This window comes from Pavona decussata, unplaced genomic scaffold, assembly GCF_977016875.1.
Source record: "Pavona decussata unplaced genomic scaffold, jaPavDecu1.1 SCAFFOLD_302, whole genome shotgun sequence".
NCBI classification, from domain to species: domain Eukaryota; kingdom Metazoa; phylum Cnidaria; class Anthozoa; order Scleractinia; family Agariciidae; genus Pavona; species Pavona decussata.
In genome coordinates this window covers 568,973-590,000 of record NW_028145698.1, presented here as the reverse complement: position 1 = coordinate 590,000, position 21,028 = coordinate 568,973, and the positions used below count along the sequence as shown (strand labels likewise).

Below are 21,028 nucleotides of genomic sequence, written 5' to 3'. Positions count from 1 at the left end.
CAATTCAAATAGATGGAGGGGGTTGATCGCCACCGCTTTCTTTGCTATACCATTTATGATAATTGTATTCCTAAACTGGTCGGTCTACAAGACGGCGAAACATCACGCAACCGCTGCAGTAATCCAAATTGGAAGCCTTCAAGATCCTGAAATGCAGCAGCAAAGGCCTACAAGACAAAGAATGGAATGGAAGGCAGCTGTAGATGTCATCATTATAATCAGTGCGTTTTTGCTGTGCTTTCTTCCATTCTTGATCGAAAATCTTTTTCGCCGTTTCGTTCAAAGCATTGAGGTTCCGTCCGAAGCCATACAGGTTATATCGTGTATTTTCATTGCCAGCTCACTGTGTAACCCAATAATCTATTCCATCCGCAAAAGAGAATTCCGAACCGCAGTTAAGGATATGTTCAGACGGATCGGGCTTTGTAGAAACTCTAATGACATTAACAACGGGGCATTTACGATTGAGAGAAAGCCTCGGCATTAAATATCAGGATGAGAGATTTCAAGGAAGCATGGAAACGGCTAGACAAAGCCTCGAACAAGGAAGAAGCTTGATGTAGAACTTGACTGAACGCTTATGAAGAGAACACTCCCTCGCCAGCCCAAGATAAAACTAAAGCGACACGACTAAACTTGATACTGTTTTTAGCTATTTATTTGTATTTATGACATGCCAAAAATTCAACAATTAAATACAGAGTCTTGGCTAATTTTAAATTGGTATTCGTTATTTGATGTCCAAAGTTTCCGGCCAACTTTTGGCAAAGCGGGTGTTTCTCAGGGAATAATGAATCGGCCCTCTCGTCAACAACGAATTAACTGCTCTAAGCATTTTACAATTAAACGCCAACATCGGCAAAAACTATCAGGATGAACGATTTAGTCAAGAGAACATTGTTGGGGTTGAATTGAACTTCTAGAGAAGTTGTCGAATTTATCCATTTCCAGAGGTCGATGAATAGCTCAGTTGACTTAACTCGTATAATACTTGTCGGCCCAGATTTAGGGATGCGAGCCTCTGCCATTTACTATTTAAAATAATGTCAGTTTTTCTGTAGAGTTGCTAACTGAGTATAGCTGGAGTTTGTTGAGTGAGGCAATAGCAGAAGAGCAGTTTTAACTAGCAGTTTATCAAGTCAAGTAAAGATAACTCGAAAATGTAATTCAGTCATGGTACCTCTACGCTTTAGCCAAGCGAGTGTTGAACAATATGGACACTTTTGCAATGCCCTTTGGTTTCCGAACTGTACTTCTTAACTGTTCACGTACGATTTTGTTCAAAAGGTAAGGTGTAGGTTTCAACCGATTGATCGCAGAGGTTTTTGTTGCTACGGAGTCAAAACTCGGTTCATGTAATTTCTAAGTATGTGATCGATCAAGCCAACCTATGTACAATAGCCTGAGTACTTTGTGAACTGCCACTTATCACGCTCTGTAATGTGACTCTGTGTGTTTTCGGATCTGTTTACCTGATACTAAAATAAAATCGCGTGAACAGTCTTCGTGTGTTTTTTTTTTTTTTCGTTCCCAGACGCAAGTAAGACCAACGTTCTGTTGCGTGTTCAGCTGTTTCGACAAGGGTTGTCCAAGAAAAACCTAAAAGTGTACGCCACAATGCCAAAAGGTAGTCTGGGAAATACCCAATAAATTTCAGTGAAAGCTCAGAATATATTCATTTCATCGGCAGCCTTTAATGAAATTTATTGTGTTGAAATCTGATGGCCGTTCTGATGTTTGCATAAACACGATTTTTTTCTTTTTTCTTCTTTTAAGATTCTTTATTGCCCTGTCCGGTTTTGGTCCGTATTCTGCCCTCACCTTTGCTGGGCTTAGTATGCTTCATATTTAAATATGTATTAATTGGATTCAACGGATCTTTTTTTTATTCATTTAATCGACTTTGGGCCATTGCTTAAGCCAATTTTACTCCAAATCATTCTGTGTGCGTTTAAAATTGCCCAGTAAAGAAGCCCGGGAATTACAGCCTGATAATAGAAATAATAATAGAATTATGACCGCGAAAACATAAATTGAACTTACGAATAGAATTTGAATTTCTTTGTCAGGATTGGATTTTAAAATTCGACGGTGTTGTAGGAAAGTTCTGTCGTGCTGTTCAATATGGTAATATGTTTCAACAAGATGAGAAATTTCGATATAGTATATGATAATGACTATAGTAACTAGAAGTGGTTTTTATATTCTTATCCCTGGCTTAATAATTCAGTGTTGTTGTTGTTGTTGTTTTCTTTGGTGTTTTTAGAATCAATTTTAATAAAATGTGGAACAACTATCAGTAACATGTTCATGTTTTGAAGTTTAGTAGCTGGCATCCTTTCAACACTGTCCCCAAAATGTAGATACAGCTTTTTTTTTTTCAATCCGAACAATATTGAATCGCCCCAGTAGTACTACATCAAGGTTAAAAAATCGTATTTTACATGTGCCGAATGTAATTCTGGAATTAAATGCATCAGTGTTTAAGTCAATTTAATTCGACAGATTTAAATTAAATACGACTGCTGCCGCATCTTCGACTGGGCCAGTTGAATATTCGACAGATGCTTGACTGTTGCTTTATACGTCGAACTTCACATCTGCCGATAGAGTCGAATGCATAAATTATTTCAAATTATTTTAGTGTGTTACCCACAATTCTACATTTTTTCCTAAATATCATGCGCAGATCGGAAGAAACAAAATGGCGGAATCGGATACGATGTGCAGCTCTTGTCTTCTGTTGTCTTTCTCCCACCAAATACGCAATGAAGTGCTCGGTTTTTGAAAGCGATTACGAGACTCCAAGATACATTGCATAACAAGTCTTCTTCTTCTGTTAACACGAATGAGCTGAGAAATGTCTAAACAAAGAGAAGGTGAAAAGCTTCCATCATCCGCCATGTTTGAAATGGCACGGAAAAAGACTCAAGATGAAAACGGGGCTTGGAAACGAAACTTTGCAAAATCTCACTCATGAATTAAATGCTACTCTTACTATAAATTTGACGTTTAAATCAACTGTCGAATTTAATAATTTGAATCGATCCAAATAGACATTAACTGATTCGGAACATGTAAAATGGGCCTTTAATAGTTATTAGCTTTTGGTACACTTGAAATTATATGCATGCTCTAATGACTTTGTTCTTTGCCCAGGAGAACTATTGAGGCGACGGTTTTGCTTAACCTCGTCGAAGAAAGATTTACAAAGAAAATTGATTCCCTCTTTGGTATGTTTCGGACGCCAGCAAATGCTTCATCATAAGTTTATGATGGAGTACAAGTCAATTTTCTGTATCGCTGTGGTGGTCGTACCACAAAGTACACAAGCCTTTTTCACTAACCTAAGCGAATAGAGACCGGTTATTTGCATTTGTTATAAGATGTATTCAACGTTATACGAACACTCTCTGCAATGGAACAAATCTTGGCTGTGAACGAATTTTTCCCAGGAAATCAAAAGACAGGTGGAATTGGAAATTGGAGTCGAAATTATCCTGATAAGAACTATCACTCTCGATTTGGAAGGTGTGCTATTATACGCCAAACGAGATTTCCAAATCACCATTAATTTGACAAGGCAAGATTTACAAAGAAAAAAATCGTATCTCTCTTTATTATGAATCGGGTGCTATCAAATGCTTGATAATACGTTTGCGGTGGAAGTACAGCTCAACTTTCTGTACAAGGAACTATGGTCATCGTACCACAAAGTACACCTGCCTTTTTCAGTAACCTAAGGGAGTAGACTCCGGTTATTTCTATATTTTTTCATAAGATGTATTGAACGCAATACCAACACTTTCTACAATGGAACACATCTTGCCTGTAAATGCATTTTTTCTACCTAACAAACAAACCGGTGGAAATTTCAATCGGCATTAGTTAGATACTGAAGCTACTACCAAAGACATCATCTATGAACAAGTTTCGGGAGCGTAATAAAGAAGCGAGAATACTGAAAACGAGCTGATCGATCTAGAGTTCTACGAATTTGAAAACGTGGACGGTTGAAGCCGTTTTCCCACCGGAATATATCGTTGCGTGTTTTGGATTCCGTGCCATGTATGTCATGCATGCGAAATTTGAGTTTTCCTCGAATTTCGCTCGCTGGGGAATCTCCACTCCTCTTCCGACATCCATGAATTTTCGTCCAATAAACTGAAGGCATGAGACATTGAAACTTTCCATGGGATTAGGGTTCGAAGGAGTTGAAATCTTTGATAATTTTGATGGAAAGAAGAGAGAGAATTATGCTTCATGATCAATAAACCACATCAAATTTATCGAAACAAAGGGTCGAATGTTGAGTTTGGTAACTGACTGTATGAGCGGAATTTTTCTTTCGCAAACATAAAACAAAGTATTATTTCTCGAAATACAAAAAAAAACATTGTTTTCAATCTGCAACGACCTAAGGAATTATACATGAATAAACAAACCAGTCAAATTTTATACATACACAGCGATCCCCTTCGATTCGTTACCTGCAAACATTAAGATATCACGGACCGAGATGTATAAGTGGAAATGGAATTTGTGAATACAATTTGAGCGTCGATGTCAGGATTCGAACTTAAAAATACACGGTATTGAAGGAACCTACTCTTGATGTTCAGCTCAGCCCAAATAATGCTGTCTTGAATAAATCTTTCATCGTGATAGTTTGCGGCGAGATTGGCGCATACTCGTAAATTGCTTATAACAGTTATCTCGTTCAATTGTTGACGAGACCGATCTATTTTTCCACAAAGAGCACACGTCTGGAAAGAGGCTGCCCCGAATCTTTGTACACAAAATAACAAATAACAAGTTTTTGAATTACAAGGAATACTAATTTAAAATAACATAAGATTCGCTATCTAAACATGTTGAATTCCTTTGTATATTCTTCTGGGTTTTCGACGGTAATCATATTAGGTTCGGATCTGAATAAGATTTATACATCAAACCGGGTGCTATTTTGATCGTGTCGCTGATTACGTGGTTGATGAGTGTTTTCTTCATATCTGTTCAGTTGAAAGTTCTTTATTGATCTCGAGCTCTGCAATTGGAGGAAGACTACTTCCTTGGGAGAGGTCAAGTCTAGCTCTTCCCATGTTCTCTTGAAATCTCTCATCCTCATATTTGATGCCAAAATTGGCTCTCACTCGCAAATCGCTCATAGCACTTACTTCGTTGTTGATGTCGTTAGACCATCTACAAAGTTCCATCCGTCTGAACAAATTCTTCACCACGGTTCGGAATTCTCTTTTGCGGATGGAATAGATTATTGGATTACACACTGTGCTGACAATGAAAATGCACGATGTAATCAGTACAGCGTCGGCTGGGACCTCAATGCTTTGGACAAAACGGCGGAAAAGACCTTCAATGAAGCCTGGAGGATAGCACAGCAAAAACGCACTGATGATAATAATGACATCTACGGCTGCTTTGCTTTTAATTCTTCGTCTTGGTGTCCTTTCCTGTTGCATTTCAGATGCGGAAAGGCTTCCAATTTGGATCACTTGAGCGTTTGCATGAGCTTTCGCTGTATTGTACACCGACCAGTTTAGGAACAGGATTATCAGAAATGGTATAGCAAAGAATGCGGTGGCGATCAACCAATTCCAGCCATCTGACCCGCTTTGCGTCGTCCAACCTTGCTGGCAAAAGAACACCTCCGGGTTGTAAACGTATTTTCCCAAACCAATGAACGGACCGATGGAAACTGGAATTGGAATAACCCAAACAAGAACTATAAGCATCACCCTGGATTTGGTAATGGCGCCATTGTACGTCATAGGAGATTTCACAATCGCCTTGTATCGCTCATAAGACACCCCTAAAAGATGAAAAACGGTGTTAAGGTAAAAGTATCTGGCAAAGAATGCATGGAGATAACACATCATTTCGCCGTGCAGCCATCTTTCTTATGCTATGCTTGCGATGCGGAATGAGTTGACCAGGATTAAAAACAGCAAATCTGACACTGCGAGGCTGGCGAGGAGAATGTACCGCATCACATGAAATCTTGTTTGTGAGGCAATGACCAATATCACCAGCAAATTACCAGGAATACCGATTGTGTCGAAGAGCGCTAAAAACGTTACAATGACTTGCGAGAAAGCCATGTTAGCATAGAAGATGCTTCGATGGGAAATCTCACTGTTTTCGATAATTTGATGCAGATGCAACTAAGTCTATCCTTGTTGTTGTATTCGCATTTAATTTAAGGAGTCCTTTGAATGTCATGGGAGAAGAACAATAGTTTTTTTTTCTTTTTTCGTGCTTACAGTTTGGGCGGAACTAGAAAGGACGTTATGCTCTTGGAGTAATCAAAAAGGAAGCTCTTATCCTTTTTGTTTTAATTTTTTAAAATATTGGGTCAGTAGAGCGATGGAAAATGAGACATTTTATGAGCACGGGCCAAAAGAAAAATTAGAGCTGAAACGTAAGACGAGTTCTTAACCATAATACCAGCGGGCGATGAGGATTCAGAACTGTAATTGTATAAAAACTAACGAAAGAATATTTTTAAATACCAAAAATTTTCTGAGATTTTTGCGGTACACGGTTTTGAAGTGAATTCTTTTGTTAAAAACTCTAGACCCCTCGCATTCCCCGTCAGGAAAACGTAACGCTACAGTGCACAATGCTGGGCAGCCATTCGGCGCATTCCAGCAAGCAAGGAATTGTGTTCTCTGTGTACTCACGTATCATTCCATTCGAATGCTCCTCACTTTAAAGACTTTTCTTGTGTAAGTAAGTCTTTCTTTATTATGAGTCAGGTGCTAGCAAATGCTTGATCATACATTTACGGTGGAAGTACAACTCATCTTTTTGTACAAGGAACTATGATGGTCGTACCAAAAAGTACACCTGCCTTTTTCAGTAACCTAAACAAGTAAAGTACGGTTATTTATATTATTTTTTTTATAAGATGTTTTAAACGCAATACCAACACTTTCTAAAATGGATCACATCTTGCTCGAGTGGTCGACATCTATGAATTTTCGTCCAATAAACTGAAGGCATTAGAGATTGAAACTTTCCATGGACCGGGATTAGGGTTCGAGGACCTTGAAATCTTTGATAGTTTTGATGGGAATAAGAGAGAGGGTGACATGTGTTGTAATTTGATGCACGAAAATGGCAACGATTAATCGAAGGCACCTTTAAAATAAATAGTGCATCATGATCAATAAACCAGATTAAATTTGTCGAAACAAAGGATCGAATTTTGAGTTTGGTAATTGACTGTATGAGCAGGAATTTTCATTCGCAAACTTAAAAGAAAGTATTTTTTCTCGAAATTACAAAACCATTGTCTTCAATCTTAAACGACCTAAGGAATTTTCCATTAATAAATAAGCCAGTGATATTTTATACATACACAGCAATCCGCTTCGATTCGTTACCTGCAAACATTAAGGTATCAGGGAGATGTATAAACGGAAATAGAATTTGTGAGTTCAATTTGATTATCGATGTCAGGATTAAATTTTAAATACACGGTATTGAGGGCACGTTCTCTTAAAGTTCAGTTTAACCCAAACCATCCTCTCTTTGACTTATTCTTTCATCCCGATAGTTTGTGTCGAGGTTAGTGTAAAATGCTCATAGTAATGACTTCGTTGTTGACGAGACCTATCTATCTTTCCATGAAGAACGCCCGTCTGGGAAACAGTTTGGCCGGAATCTTTGTACACAAAATAACGAATAACAAGTTTTTGAATTATGAGGGATACCAATTTAAAATAACATTAGACTCGCTTTCTAAACATGTTAATTTACTTTGTTTATTCTTCTGGATTTTGGGCGGTAATAGGTTCTGACCTGAGTAAGATTTATACATCAAACCGGGTGATATTTTAATTGTTTCCCTGATTACTTGGTTGATGAGTCTTTTCTTCATAAGTGTTCAGTTGAAAGTTCTTTATCGACCTCGAACTCCGCAATTGAAGGAAGTCTGCTTTCATGGAAGAGGTCAAGTCTAGCTCTTCCTATATTCTCTTGAAATCTCTCATCCCCATATTTGACGCCAAGATTTTTCTTCATTCGTAAATCGCTCATAACAGTTACTTCGTTGTTTACGTTATTAGAGCGTCTACAAAGTTTCATCCGTCTGGACAAATTCTTCACTGCGGTTCGGAATTCTCTTTGTGCGGATGGAATAGATTATTGGGTTACACACTGAGCTGACAATGAAGATACACGATGGAATCAGTACAGCGTCGGCTGGGACCTCAATGCTTTAGACAAAACGGCGGAAAAGACCTTCGGTCAAGAATGGAAGATAGCACAGCAAAAACGCACTGATGATAATAATGACATCTACGGCTGCTTTACTTTCAATTCTTCGTCTTGATGTCCTTTCCTGTTGCATTTCAGATATGGAAAGGCTTCCGATTTGGATCACTTTGCCGTTTCCGTGAACTTTCGCCGTCTTGTACACCGACCAGTTTAGGAACAGGATTATCAGAAATGGTATAGCAAAGAACGCGGTGGCGATCAACTAATTCCATGCATTTGACCCGCTTTGCGTCGTCCATCCTTGCTGGCAAAAGAACACCTCCGGGTTGTAAACGTATTTTCCCAAACCAATGAACGGACCGATGGAAATTGGAATTGGAATCACCCAGATAGAAACTGTAAACATCACGCTAAACTTGGTAATGTCACCATTGTACGTCAAAGGAGATTTCACAATCGCCTTATATCGCTCATAGGACACCGCTAAAAGATGAAAAACGGTGTTAAAGTAAAAGTATCTGACAAAATGCATGGAGATGACACATGGTTTCGCCGTACAGCCATCTTTCTTGTGCTGTGCTTGCGATGCGGAATGAGTTGACGAGGATTAAAAACAGCAAATCTGACACTGCGAGGCTGGCGAGGAGAATGTAGCGCATCACATGAAATCTGCTCTCCAGGACGATCACCACTATCACCAGCAAATTACCAGGAATACCGATTGCGTCGAAGAGCGCTAAAAACGTTACAATGACTTGCGAAAAAGCCATTTTGGAATAGGTGATGCTTCGATAGGCGGGAAATCTCACTAGTTTTGATCATTTGATGCAGATGCAATTAAGTCTATCCTTGTTGTTGTATTCGCATTTAATTTAAGGAGTCCTTTGAATGTCATGGGAAAAAAACAATAGTTATTTTCGAGGCAACACGTTTGCCTAACCTAGAAAGGATATTATGCTCTTGGATTAATCAAAAAGGAAGTTCTTATCCTTTTTTAATTTAAGTTTCTTAAATATTGCGTCAGTAGGGCGATGAAAAACGAGACACTTTATGGATGTGGCAAAAAGAAAAATAAGAGCTGAAACGTTTGACGAGTTCTTTGGCATAATACCAGCGGACGATGAGGATTCAGGATTGCAATTGTATAAATACTAACGAAATGATATTTTTAAATACGAAAAATTGTCTGAGATTTTTTTGGGGTACGCGGTTTTGGAGCGGATTCTTTTGACCCCTAGACCCCTCCCCTTCCCCGTCAGGAAAACGGAACGCTACAGTGCACAATCCTGGGCAGGCATTCGACGCATTCCAGCCACCAAGGACTTGTGTTTTCTGTGAACACACGTAATATTCGATTCGAATGCTCCAAAATTTAACGACTTTTCCTGTCTAAATAAAAAATCAATACTATTAGAGTAGAAATCTGTCAGTTTGTTTTTTTACTTTTTGAACGATCCCCGATCCTTGATCGCTAACTTCGATTCCGAGCATGATTGCCAAGAAAATGTAAACTAGAAAAAAACACCCACGTAGCCGAGGAAACAAATGGGAGAGATGTTCCTCCGTATTACACAAGGTGTTCTCTGACCCGTTCTGTTAGTAAAAAGTGAATTAATTTTATCAACTTAATGTATTGGAATCGGCCTACGGGGCACTTGTAACATCATTTTGGTGATAACTTTACCCAATCCTAATTTAAACTCAGCTCAAACTCAACCCTAACTCAACTCAAGCTCATAACTCGGTAACTTACCGATCCTCTATAGCCGATCCCCCGGCTTTTGTTTAATTCAAGATTTTAGCAGGCTTTTGAAGTTTGGTCAAGTTCAAGAGAGAAAATGGTTCCCCGCGAGAGGATCATGGATGGTGATGCCTGTAACTTGAATACCAGAGCAGTTAACGAGCTAATTCTAGTATAAATGGATAAGTGGTTAGTTAGAAACTGTGGTGCTGCGTCGGTGGGGAGAAGAAACAAATATTTGGTTTATCAACAGAGTTGATAACTAAAGGTAAATTGGCCACCGTAAAGAGATTCGAGTGCTGACGTTTCGAGCGTTATAATTAGCCCTTCGTCCAGAACATCTTCAAGACTTATAATCTATAATCCATAATCAACATTTAGACTACGAACAATATTAAAGTGATCCTATTTATTTTGGTATCTACATTTCACAGAATTTTTGTGAAAAACGTGTTTCAGGTTTTCGTACCACCAGAATTGAGATAATGAATTAAGGCTCCTAAATAAAAAAAATCAATCAAGATATGGACAATTTGTCACTCGAACTTATAGGTACAACCGTTCAGGAATTAGCCCCATGAAATTAAAGCTTAAACTTGGGAAGAACAACAAAAATATTTTAGATATTAAATTTTCCTAGTTAAGCGTGACTTTTGTAGAAACTGGATGTAAGTTTGCGAACGCTGATGTTGCCATATGTCTTTCTGGCGTTGGTGATTAAATTTTACTAACATTCGGTTTGCGCTCGCATCGAAAACTTCGCAGGTACCAGAGAAATAAAAGCTCAAATTTTTAAACATATGCTAAAAGATGTTTGGGTTTTGATTTGGAAGATTTTGTGGCACTACAACATGTATTTCTATTGAGCAATTTTGGTACAGTTTTTCCATGCAACTGAAAATATTAAACAGTTAATTTGTTCCATATTTATTCAGGAATAAGGACAGAATAAAAATGTATCCATTTCTTGATTAAATAAGACCCAGCCTGTAAGTTACATTTTTGTTTTCATGACAAGCTGAAAACAAGTGCAAAATTTCGAGTTCCTGCTCAACCAAATTTAACCAGTTCGTTTTCAACCAATTATTCCTGTTAGAATAAATATTTCGAAAAGCTGATGCCTTTCTCTTTCTTTAGACAAAAAATGAACCAAATGGATTTTTGACCGTGACCGCGATTTTTCTATTTTCCTTTAATTGATATTCACTGACATTTATTCTTAACTCCGTATGTATTAAGGGCAATTTTTCTCATGTTAATCATTAACTCTTTCTCACGAATTGTTGATTTACTGCCGAACCAGGTACCGAGGGTTTACCATATGACTCAAGAAATTCCTTTTTTAAACTTCATTATGGAATTTTCTTCACGTAAATCATAAATTTTTTTGTCACGAATTGCATGCATATAGCTCGAGAAATTCCTTTTTAGGCTTCATTATAGAGTTAAACTCTGTATGTATTAAAGAAATTTTTCTCACAAATTAAAAGCGTTCCATTGTTCGTTGTTGTTTTTACCCCAACCTGTAGGCACAAAGAAATGTGTGATTGTTTTCCCATGATGACGTTTAAAGGACTCCTTAAGTTAAATGCAAATACGTCACCGAGTTTGCATCTCCATCTAATTGTTAAAACCAGTGAGATTACCTATCAAAGCATCTTCTATTCCAGCATGTTTTTAGCGTTCTTCGACACAATCGGTCTTCTTGTTAATTCCTGTTAACCATATAACCCCAGAAATCCCATTTTTAGACTTCATTATAAATTTTACTCCATATGTATTACGAAAAATTGTTTTTCATAAATTAGAAAGCGTTAATTGCTATGATTGTTTTTTCTTGAAACCACTAGTTCCGCCCAACATGTTAGCCCAAAGAAAACTATGATTATTCTCCCATGCCATTCAAAGGGCTACTTACGTTAAATGCAAATACATCACTGCATCTAATTGTAAAAACCAGTGAGATTTCACATCAAAGAATCATCACAAGTTCTTGTTTCGCTTCCGAACCAGGCACCGAGGGTTTACCCACATAACTCGAGAAATTCCTTTTTGGACATCATTAACTCCATATGTATTTAGGAAGGCGTTTTCTCGCGAGTTCACCGAGGGTTCATCATATAACTCGAGAAAATAATTTTTTTTAAACTTCATTATGGAGTTTAATTCCATATGTATTAAGGGAAACTTTTTCTCACAAATTAAAAGCGTTGCCCTGTCCGTTGTTGTTGTTGAGTTTTTTTTTTAGACCACCTGTCTCCCCCAACAATGACATTCAGAAAGCGCCTTAAGTTAAATGCAAACTTGTCACCAAGGTTGTATCCATATTCGCATCAAATTGTTAAAACCAGTGAGATTTTCTTTCGAAGCATCTTCTATTCCAACATGGTTTTCCATCAAGTGATTGCAACGTTTTTAGCGCTCTTCGACGCAATCGGTATTCCTGGTAATTTGCTGGTAATAGTGGTCATCACCTTGCAAACAAGATTTCATGTGATGCGGTATATTCTCCTGGCCAGCCTTGCAGTGTCAGACTTGCTGTTTTTAATCCTGGTCAACTCATTTCGCATCGCAAGCACAGCGCAAGAAAGATGGCTGTACGGCGAAACGATGTGCCATCTCAATGCATTCTTTTCCAGATACTTTTACCTTAACACCGTTTTTCATCTTTTGGCGGTGTCTTATGAGCGATACAAGGCGATTGTGAAGTTTCCCTCGACGTATGATGGCACCGTTACCAAATCCAGCGGGATGGTTATAGTTCTTGTCTGGGTTATTCCGATTCTGATTTTAAGCGGTCCGTTCATTGGCTTGGGAAAATACGTTTACAACCCAGAGGTGTTCTTTTGCCAGCGATGGACGCAACCCAATTCAAATAGATGGAGGGGGTTGATCGCCACCGCTTTCTTTGCTATACCATTTCTGATAATTGTATTCCTAAACTGGTCGGTCTACAAGACGGCGAAACATCACGCAACCGCTGCAGTAATCCAAATTGGAAGCCTTCAAGATCCTGAAATGCAGCAGCAAAGGTCTACAAGACAAAGAATGGAATGGAAGGCAGCTGTAGATGTCATCATTATAATCACTGCGTTTTTGCTGTGCTTTCTTCCATTCTTGATCGAAAATCTTTTTCGCCGTTTCGTTCAAAGCATTGAGGTTCCGTCCGAGGCCATACAGGTTATATCGTGTATTTTCATTGCCAGCTTACTGTGTAACCCAATAATCTATTCCATCCGCAAAAGAGAATTCCGAACCGCAGTTAAGGATATGTTCAGACGGATCGGGCTTTGTAGAAACTCTAATGACATTAACAACGGGGCATTTACGATTGAGAGACAGCCTCGGCATTAAATATCAGGATGAGAGATTTCAAGGAAGCATGGAAACGGCTAGACAAAGCCTCGAACAAGGAAGAAGCTTGATGTAGAACTTGACTGAACGCTTATGAAGAGAACACTCCCTCGCCAGCCCAAGATAAAACTAAAGCGACACGACTAAACTTGATACTGTTTATAGCTATTTATTTGTATTTATGACATGCCAAAAATTCAACAATTAAATACAGAGTCTTGGCTAATTTTAAATTGGTATTCGTTATTTGATGTCCAAAGTTTCCGGCCAACTTTTGGCAAAGCGGGTGTTTCTCAGGGAATAATGAATCGGCCCTCTCGTCAACAACGAATTAACTGCTCTAAGCATTTTACAATTAAACGCCAACATCGGCAAAAACTATCAGGATGAACGATTTAGTCAAGAGAACATTGTTGGGGTTGAATTGAACTTCTAGAGAAGTTGTCGAATTTATCCATTTCCAGAGGTCGATGAATAGCTTGACTTAACTCGTATAATACTTGTCGGCCCAGATTTAGGGATGCGAGCCTCTGCCATTTACTATTTACAACAATGTTAGTCTTTCTGTAGAGTTGCTAACTGCTATAGCTGGAGTTTGTTGAGTGATGCAATAGCAGAAGAGCAGTTTTAACTATCAGTTTATCAAGTCAGGTAAAGATAACTCGAAAATGTAATTCAGTCATGGTACCTCTACGCTTTAGCCAAGCGAATGTTGAACAATATGGACACTTTTCCAATGCCCTTTGGTTTCCGAACTGTACTTCTTAACTGTTCACGTAAGATTTTGTTAAAAAGTTAGTTGTAGATAGAAAAAAGTTTCAACCGATTGATCGCATAGATTTTTGTTGCTACGGAGTCAAAACTCGGTTCATGTAAGTATGTGACCAATCAAACCAACCTATGTACAATAGCCTGAGTACTTTGTGAACTGCCATTTATCATGCTCTGTAATGTGACTCTGAGTTTTCGGATCTGTTTACCTGATACTAAAATAAAATCGCGTGAACAGTCTTCATGTGCTTTTTTTTTTCCGTTCCCAGACGCACGTAAGACCAGCGTTGTGTTGCGTGTTCAGCTGTTTCGACAAAGGTTGCCCAAAAAAAACCTAAAAGTGTACGCGACAATGCCCAAAGCTAGTCTGGGAAATACCCAATAAATTTCAATTAAAGCTGCCGATGAAATGGATATATTCTGAGCTTTTATTGAAATTTATTGGGTAAAAGCTGCCGATGAAATGGATATATTCTGACCTTTTATTGAAATTTATTGGGTTGAAATCTGATGGCCGTTCTGATGTTCGCATAAACACCATTTTTTTCTTTTTTTCTTTTTTTCAGATTCTTTATTGCCCTGTCCGGTTTTAGTCCGTGTTTAGTAATTAATTCTGCCCTCACCTTTGCTGGGCTTTAAGTATGTTTCATATTTAAATATGTATTAAATGGATTCAACGGATCTTTTATTATTCATTAAATCGGCTTTGTGCCATTGCTTAAGCCAATTTTACTCCAAATCATTCTGTGTGCGTTTATAATTGCCCAGTAAAGAAGCCCGGGAATTACAGCCTGATAATAAGAATAATAATAGAATTATGATCGGGAAAACATAGATTGAACTTACGAATAGAATTTGAATTTCTTTGTCAGGATTGGATTTTAAAATTCGACAGTGTTATAGGAAAGGTCTGTCGTGCTGTTCAATATGGTAATATGTTTCAACAACATGAGAAATTTCGATATAGTATGATAATGACTATAGTAATTAGAAGTGGAAGTGGTTTTTATCCCTGGCTCGATAATTTAGTGTTGTTGTTTTCTTTGGTGTTTTTAGAATCAGTTTTAATAAAATATGGAACAACGATCAGTAACATGTTCATGTTTTGAAGTTTAGTAGCTGGCATCTTTTCAACACTGTCCCCAAAATGTAGATACGGCTTTTTTTTTTTTTTTTTTTTTCAATCCAAACACTATTGAATCGCCTCAGTAGTGCTACAGCAAGGTTAAAACAACGCATTTTACATGGGCCGAATGTATTTCTGGAATTAAATGCATCGGAGTTTAAATCAATTCAATTCGACAGAATTGAATTGAATTGAATTCGATGGTTGAAGCCGTTGTCCAACAGGAATATTTAATTCGTTGCGTGTTTTTGATCATGTACCATGCATGGAGAAAATGTACTGCTGTTGGGAATAACCCCAAATGCGTAGCAACCACGACACAGATTCCAAGAAAACGCTTGGTTACTAAGGCATAAGAAATTCTCGCGTGTTTTAAGCAAAATTGAAGGGTAGAAACGACGAAATAAGACACTATACGTGTTCAATATGAGTCTTATTTGGCTTTTATTTGTGAGAAATTAAATTTTATTTTAGTCAAAATGCATAACCCATACAGTAGTGCGCGAAATTTGAGTTTTCCTCGAATTTCCCTCGCTAGGGAATCTTCCCCCTCTTCCTTTTCCTCCTTTTCTTTTACTCGTTATCTCATCTGGTAGACAAACGCTGAAATGTTGGCCGAATTTTAAGGATTATATTTGCGCAATCTTGCAGTAAGAGCAGGATAGGCATTCAGTGAAAAAGAGTAGAAAAAGGTCAGACAATTAGCCTTTCTAGCGATGCACCGCTTGTTTTAGTCTGACGCCCAGTTCAACATGAAAGTGCGGAGTGCCTCATAAACTTATAAGACTTCCGCCATTTATTAAAGAAATTATTTTCGGCGGCTTGTATATTGGGGAAAGGGGTTCATTTACCAGCGTCGATTTGGCGACACTGAATATGGTTTAGCCGGATTGTATTCTAGGTCACTTCCTTCAAAACCGTCGCTTGGTGTAAAAGACTCACCAGATTCGCCAAAGTTCTCACTAAACTGTTCAATTACCGACATCGCTTATACTTTTGAGTGGTCGACATCTATGAATTTTTGTCCAATAAACTGAAGGCATGAGAGATTGAAAATTTCCATGGACCGTGATTAAGGTACGAGGGCTTTGAAATCTTTGATAATTTTGATGGGAAGAAGACAGAGGGCGACATGTGTTGAAATCTGACAAGCTACAAAAATTGCATGAAAATGGTAACGATTCATCGAAGGCATCAATTGGTTTGGCATCATGATCAATAACGTGGATATCGATTAAACTGTATCAAAACAAAGAATCGAATTTTGAGTTTGGTAATTGACCGTATTAGCGGGAATTTTGGTTCGCAAACTTAAAACAGTATTATTTCTCGAAATAAAAAAAACATTGTCTTCAATCTGTAACAACCTAACGAATTATACCTGAATAAAGAAGCCAGTGAAATTTTCTACAAACACAGCGATCCACTTCCATTCGTTACCTGAAAACATTAAGGTATCATGGAGATGTATGAGCGAAAATAAATTTGCGAATACAATTGGAGTATCAATGTCAGGATGCGATTTTAAATACCAATATTAAGGGCACGTTCTCTCGAAGTTCAGTTTAACCCAAACCATGCTCTCTTTGACTTATTCTTCCATCCCGATAGTTTGTGTCGAGGTTAGTGTAAAATGCTCATCGCAATGACTTCGTTGTTCACGAGACCTATCTAACTTTCCATGAAGAACGCCCGTCTGGGAAACAGTTTGGCCGGAATCTTTGTACACAAAATAACGAATAAAGGTTGTTGAATTACGAGCGATACCAATTTATAATAAGCTAAGACTCGCTATCTAAAAATGTTGAATTCTTTTGTATATTCTTCTGGATTTTCGGCGGTAATAGGTTCGGATCTGAATAAGATTTATACATCAAACCGGGTGATATTTTAATCGTATCGCTGATTACGTGGTTGATGAGTGTTTTCTTCAAATGTATTCAGTTGAAAGATCTTTACTTATCTCGAGCTCTGCAATTGGAGGAAGTCTACTTTCTTGAAAGAGGTCAAGCCTAGCTCTTCCCATGTTCTCTTGAAATCTCTCACCCTGATATTTGATTCCAAGATTGGCTTTCACCTGCAAATCGCTCATAACAGTTACTTCGTTCTTGATGTCGTTAGAACACCTACAAAGTTTAATCCGTCTGAACATATTCTTCACCACGGTTCGGAATTCTCTTTTGCGGATAGAATAGATTATCGGGTTACACACTGAGCTGAAAATGAAAATAGACGATGTTATCAGTACAGCGTCGGCTGGGACCTCAATGCTTTGGACAAAACGGCGTAAAAGGCCTCTGATCAAGAATGGAAGATAGCACAGCAAAAACGCAGTGATGATAATGATGACATCTACGGCTGCTTTGCTTTCAATTCTTCGTCTTGATGTCCTTTCCTGTTGCATTTCAGATCCCGAAAGCCTACCAATTTGGATCACTTCGCGATTTGCGTGAACTTTTGCCGTCTTGTACACCGACCAGTTTAGGAACAGGATTATCAGAAATGGTATAGCAAACAACGCAGGGGCGATCAGCCAATTCCATCCATTTAACTCGCCTTCCATCACCCATCCTTGTTGGCAAAAGAACACCTCCGGGTTGTAAACGTATTTTCCCAAGCCAATGAACGGACCGATGGAAATTGGAATTGGAATCACCCAAATAATAACTATAAGCATCGCTCTGGATTTGGTAATGTCGCCATTGTACGTCAAAGGAGATTTCACAATCGCCTTGTATCGCTCATAAGACACCGCTAAAAGATGAAGAACGGTGTTAAGGTAAAAGTATCTGGCAAAACATGCATTGAGATGACACATCGTTTCACCGTACAGCCATCTTTCTTGTGCTATGCTCGCGATGCGGAATGAGTTGACCAGGATTAAAAACAGCAAATCTGATACTGCCAGGCTGGCCAGGAGAATGTACCGCATCACATGAAATCTTGTTTTAAAGATGATCACCACTATCACCAGCAAATTACCAGGAAGACCGATTGCGTCGAAGAGCGCTAAAAACGTTGCAATGACTTGCGAAAAAGCCATTTTGGAATAGAATATGCTTCGATAGGCGGGAAATCTCAATATGTTTGATCATTTGATGCAGATGCAACTAAGTCTATTCTCGGTGTTGTATTTGCATTTAATTTAAGGAGCCCTTTGAATGTCATGGGGAAAAAAACAATAGTTATTTTCGTGGTAACACATTGGGCGGAACTAGTAAGGATATTATGCTCTTGGATTAAACAGAAAGGAAGTTCTTATCCTTCTTTTAGTTTAATTTTCCTAAATATTGAGTCAGTAGGGAGATAGAAAACGAGACACTTTATGGACGTGGCAAAAATAAAAACAAGAACTGAAACGTTCGACGAGTTCTTAGGCATAATATCAGCTGGTGATGAGGATTGCAATTGTATAAATACTAACGGAAAGATATTTTAAAATACAAAAACTTTTCTGAGATTGTGGGGGTGCGCGGTTTTGGAGTGAATTATTTTGTTAAAAACTCTAGACCCCTTCTCTTCCCCATCAGGAAACCTTGCACAGTCGTGGAAAGCATTGGGCGCATTCCAACATGCAACTTATTGATTTCGATAACTTATCGATCCCTTATGGCCGATCCCCAGGCTATAGAAGTCTGCCTGTTATATTTTTGTTTTCATGACAAGCTGAAAGAAAAGTGCAAAATTTCGAGTTCCTGCTCAGCCATATTTGATCAGTTCGTTTTCAACCAATTATTTCTGTTAGAATTAATATTTCGAAAAGATGCCTTTCCCTTTCTTTAGACAAAAATGAACCAAATGGATTTTTCGATCGTGACCGCGATTTTTCTTTTTTTCTTTAATTGATATTCACTGACATTCACTCTTAACTCCGTATGTATTAAGGGCGATTTTTCTCACGTTAATCATTAACTCTTTCTCACGAATTGTTGATTTACTGCCGAACCAGGTATCGAGGGTTTACCATATAACTCAAGAAATTTCTTTTTCAAACTTCATTATGGAATTTTCTTCGGGTAAACCATAAATTCTTTCTCACAAATTGCGTGCATATAGCTCGAAAAATTCCTCAGATTTAGACTTCACTATAGAGTTTAACTGTGTATGTATTAAGGAAATTTTTCTCACAAATTAAAAGCGTTGCTTTGTTCGTTGTTGTTTTTCCCCCAACGTGTAGCCACAAAGAAAACTGTAATTTTTTTTCCCATGATGACGTTCAAAGGGCTCCTTAAGTTAAATGCAAATACGTCACCAAGTTTGCATCTGCATCTAATAGGCCTTATCACGGTTTTAGACGCCATTTTGACGAGTAGGCAAACAGGCTTGAAATAACAGTGTTTGTATGGAAATCTGATGTCAAATAATTTTCATAAAACATCGCTTCTGAAAAATTCATGAATTGGAAACTTTTGGCACTGGGAAAAGAATTTTAGAAAAAAAATTGGAGGGATGTAGCTGTACCAGAAATCGTCCAGTCGTGTTTTGAACTTTCCATACATTTCCCTGTATTTTTTCCCGCGAACTATTTTTAGTAGCAGTTCACGGCTGGTTCGCTATACAGACAAATGTATGGAAAGTTCAAAACATGACTGGACGCTTTCTGGCACAGCTACATCCCTCCAATTTTTTTCTTAAAATCCTTTTTCTAGAACCAAAAGTTTCCACTGAATTCATGAATTTTTCAGAAGCGATGTTTTATGAAAATTATTTAACATAGGTTTTCCATACATACAAACACTGTTATTTCAAGCCTGTTTGCCTACTCGTCAAAATGGCGTCGAAAACCGTGATAAGGCCTATTGTTAAAACCAGTGAGATTTCCAATCAAAGCATCTTCTATTCCAACATGTTTTTAGCGTTCTTCGACGCAATCGGTCTTCTTGTTAATTATTGTTAACCATATAACTCCTGAAATCCCAGTTTTAGACTTCATTATGGATTTTACTCCATATGTATTAAGAAAAATTGTTTTTCATAAATTAGAAAGCGTTAATTGCTATGATTGTTGTTTCTTGAGACCACTAGTTCCGCCCAACATGTTAGCCCAAAGAAAACTATGATTATTCTCCCATGACATTCAAAGGGCTACTTACGTTAAATGCAAATACATCACTGCATCAAATTGTTAAAACCAGTGAGACTTCTCATCAAAGAATCATGACGAATTCTTGTTTAGCTTCCGAACCAGGCACCGAGGACTCGAGAAATTCTCTTTTAGGACTTCATTAACTCCATATGTATTCAGGAAGGCCTTTTCTCGCGAATTGTTGTTCAAGTTCACCGCCCAACTAGGTACCGAGGGTTCATCATCTAACTCGAGAAAATTATTTTTTTAAACTTCATTATGGAGTTAAATTCCATATGTATTGAGGGAAACTTTTTCTCACTAATTAAAATTGCTGCTTTCTTCGTTGTTGTTATTGTTGTATTTTTCTTTTTGATTTTTTGTTGGGTTTTTTTGTGATCATTTGTTTCTCCAACGTGTATCCACATAGGAAACTGTTTTTTTTTTTAAATGCCATTCAGAAAGCTCCTTAAGTTAAATGTAAATACGTCACCAAGGCTGTATCCATATTTACATCTAATTGTTAAAACCAGTGAGATTCAGACTCATGGAAGCATTTTCTATTCCAACATGGTTTTCCATCAAGTGATTACAACGTTTTTAGCGCTCTTCGACGCAATCGGTATTCCTGGTAATTTGCTGGTGATAGTGGTCATCACCTTGGAAACAAGATTCCGGTACATTTTTCTCGCCAGCCTGGCAGTATCAGACTTGCTGTTTTTAATTCTGG

At 38.0% G+C, this 21,028-nt stretch overlaps 3 protein-coding genes and 2 pseudogenes across 3 annotated transcripts in view; 2 read left to right on the top strand and 3 right to left on the bottom strand.

The window, feature by feature from the left end:
- Positions 1–487, top strand: part of LOC146454367 (5-hydroxytryptamine receptor 4-like) — a 969-nt gene extending 482 nt beyond the window's left edge. The window contains exon 1 of the mRNA XM_085095519.1: positions 1–487. This exon is cut by the window's left edge and continues 482 nt beyond it. Within this exon, the coding sequence (XP_084951645.1) occupies positions 1–487 (487 nt within the window).
- A 4,519-nt stretch (positions 488–5,006) lies between these two features.
- On the bottom strand, positions 5,007–6,119 carry LOC146454366 (5-hydroxytryptamine receptor 4-like; annotated as a pseudogene).
- A 1,780-nt stretch (positions 6,120–7,899) lies between these two features.
- Positions 7,900–9,011, bottom strand: LOC146454365 (5-hydroxytryptamine receptor 4-like; annotated as a pseudogene).
- Positions 9,012–12,367: 3,356 nt separating this feature from the next.
- On the top strand, positions 12,368–13,336 carry LOC146454364 (5-hydroxytryptamine receptor 4-like). Its single transcript, XM_085095518.1, has one exon. The coding sequence runs from the start codon at positions 12,368–12,370 to the stop codon at positions 13,334–13,336; it is 969 nt and encodes a 322-aa protein (XP_084951644.1).
- Positions 13,337–17,163: 3,827 nt separating this feature from the next.
- LOC146454363 (5-hydroxytryptamine receptor 4-like) lies at positions 17,164–18,276 on the bottom strand. Its single transcript, XM_085095517.1, has one exon. The coding sequence runs from the start codon at positions 18,274–18,276 to the stop codon at positions 17,164–17,166; it is 1,113 nt and encodes a 370-aa protein (XP_084951643.1).
- Between the last annotated feature and the right edge of the window lie 2,752 nt (positions 18,277–21,028).

What these genes read in the sequence shown, in the direction of transcription:
- LOC146454363 (XM_085095517.1), bottom strand. Translation starts at nt 18,276, where the DNA reads ATGGCTTTTTCGCAAGTCATTGCAACGTTTTTAGCGCTCTTCGACGCA.
- LOC146454364 (XM_085095518.1), top strand. Translation starts at nt 12,368, where the DNA reads ATGGTTTTCCATCAAGTGATTGCAACGTTTTTAGCGCTCTTCGACGCA.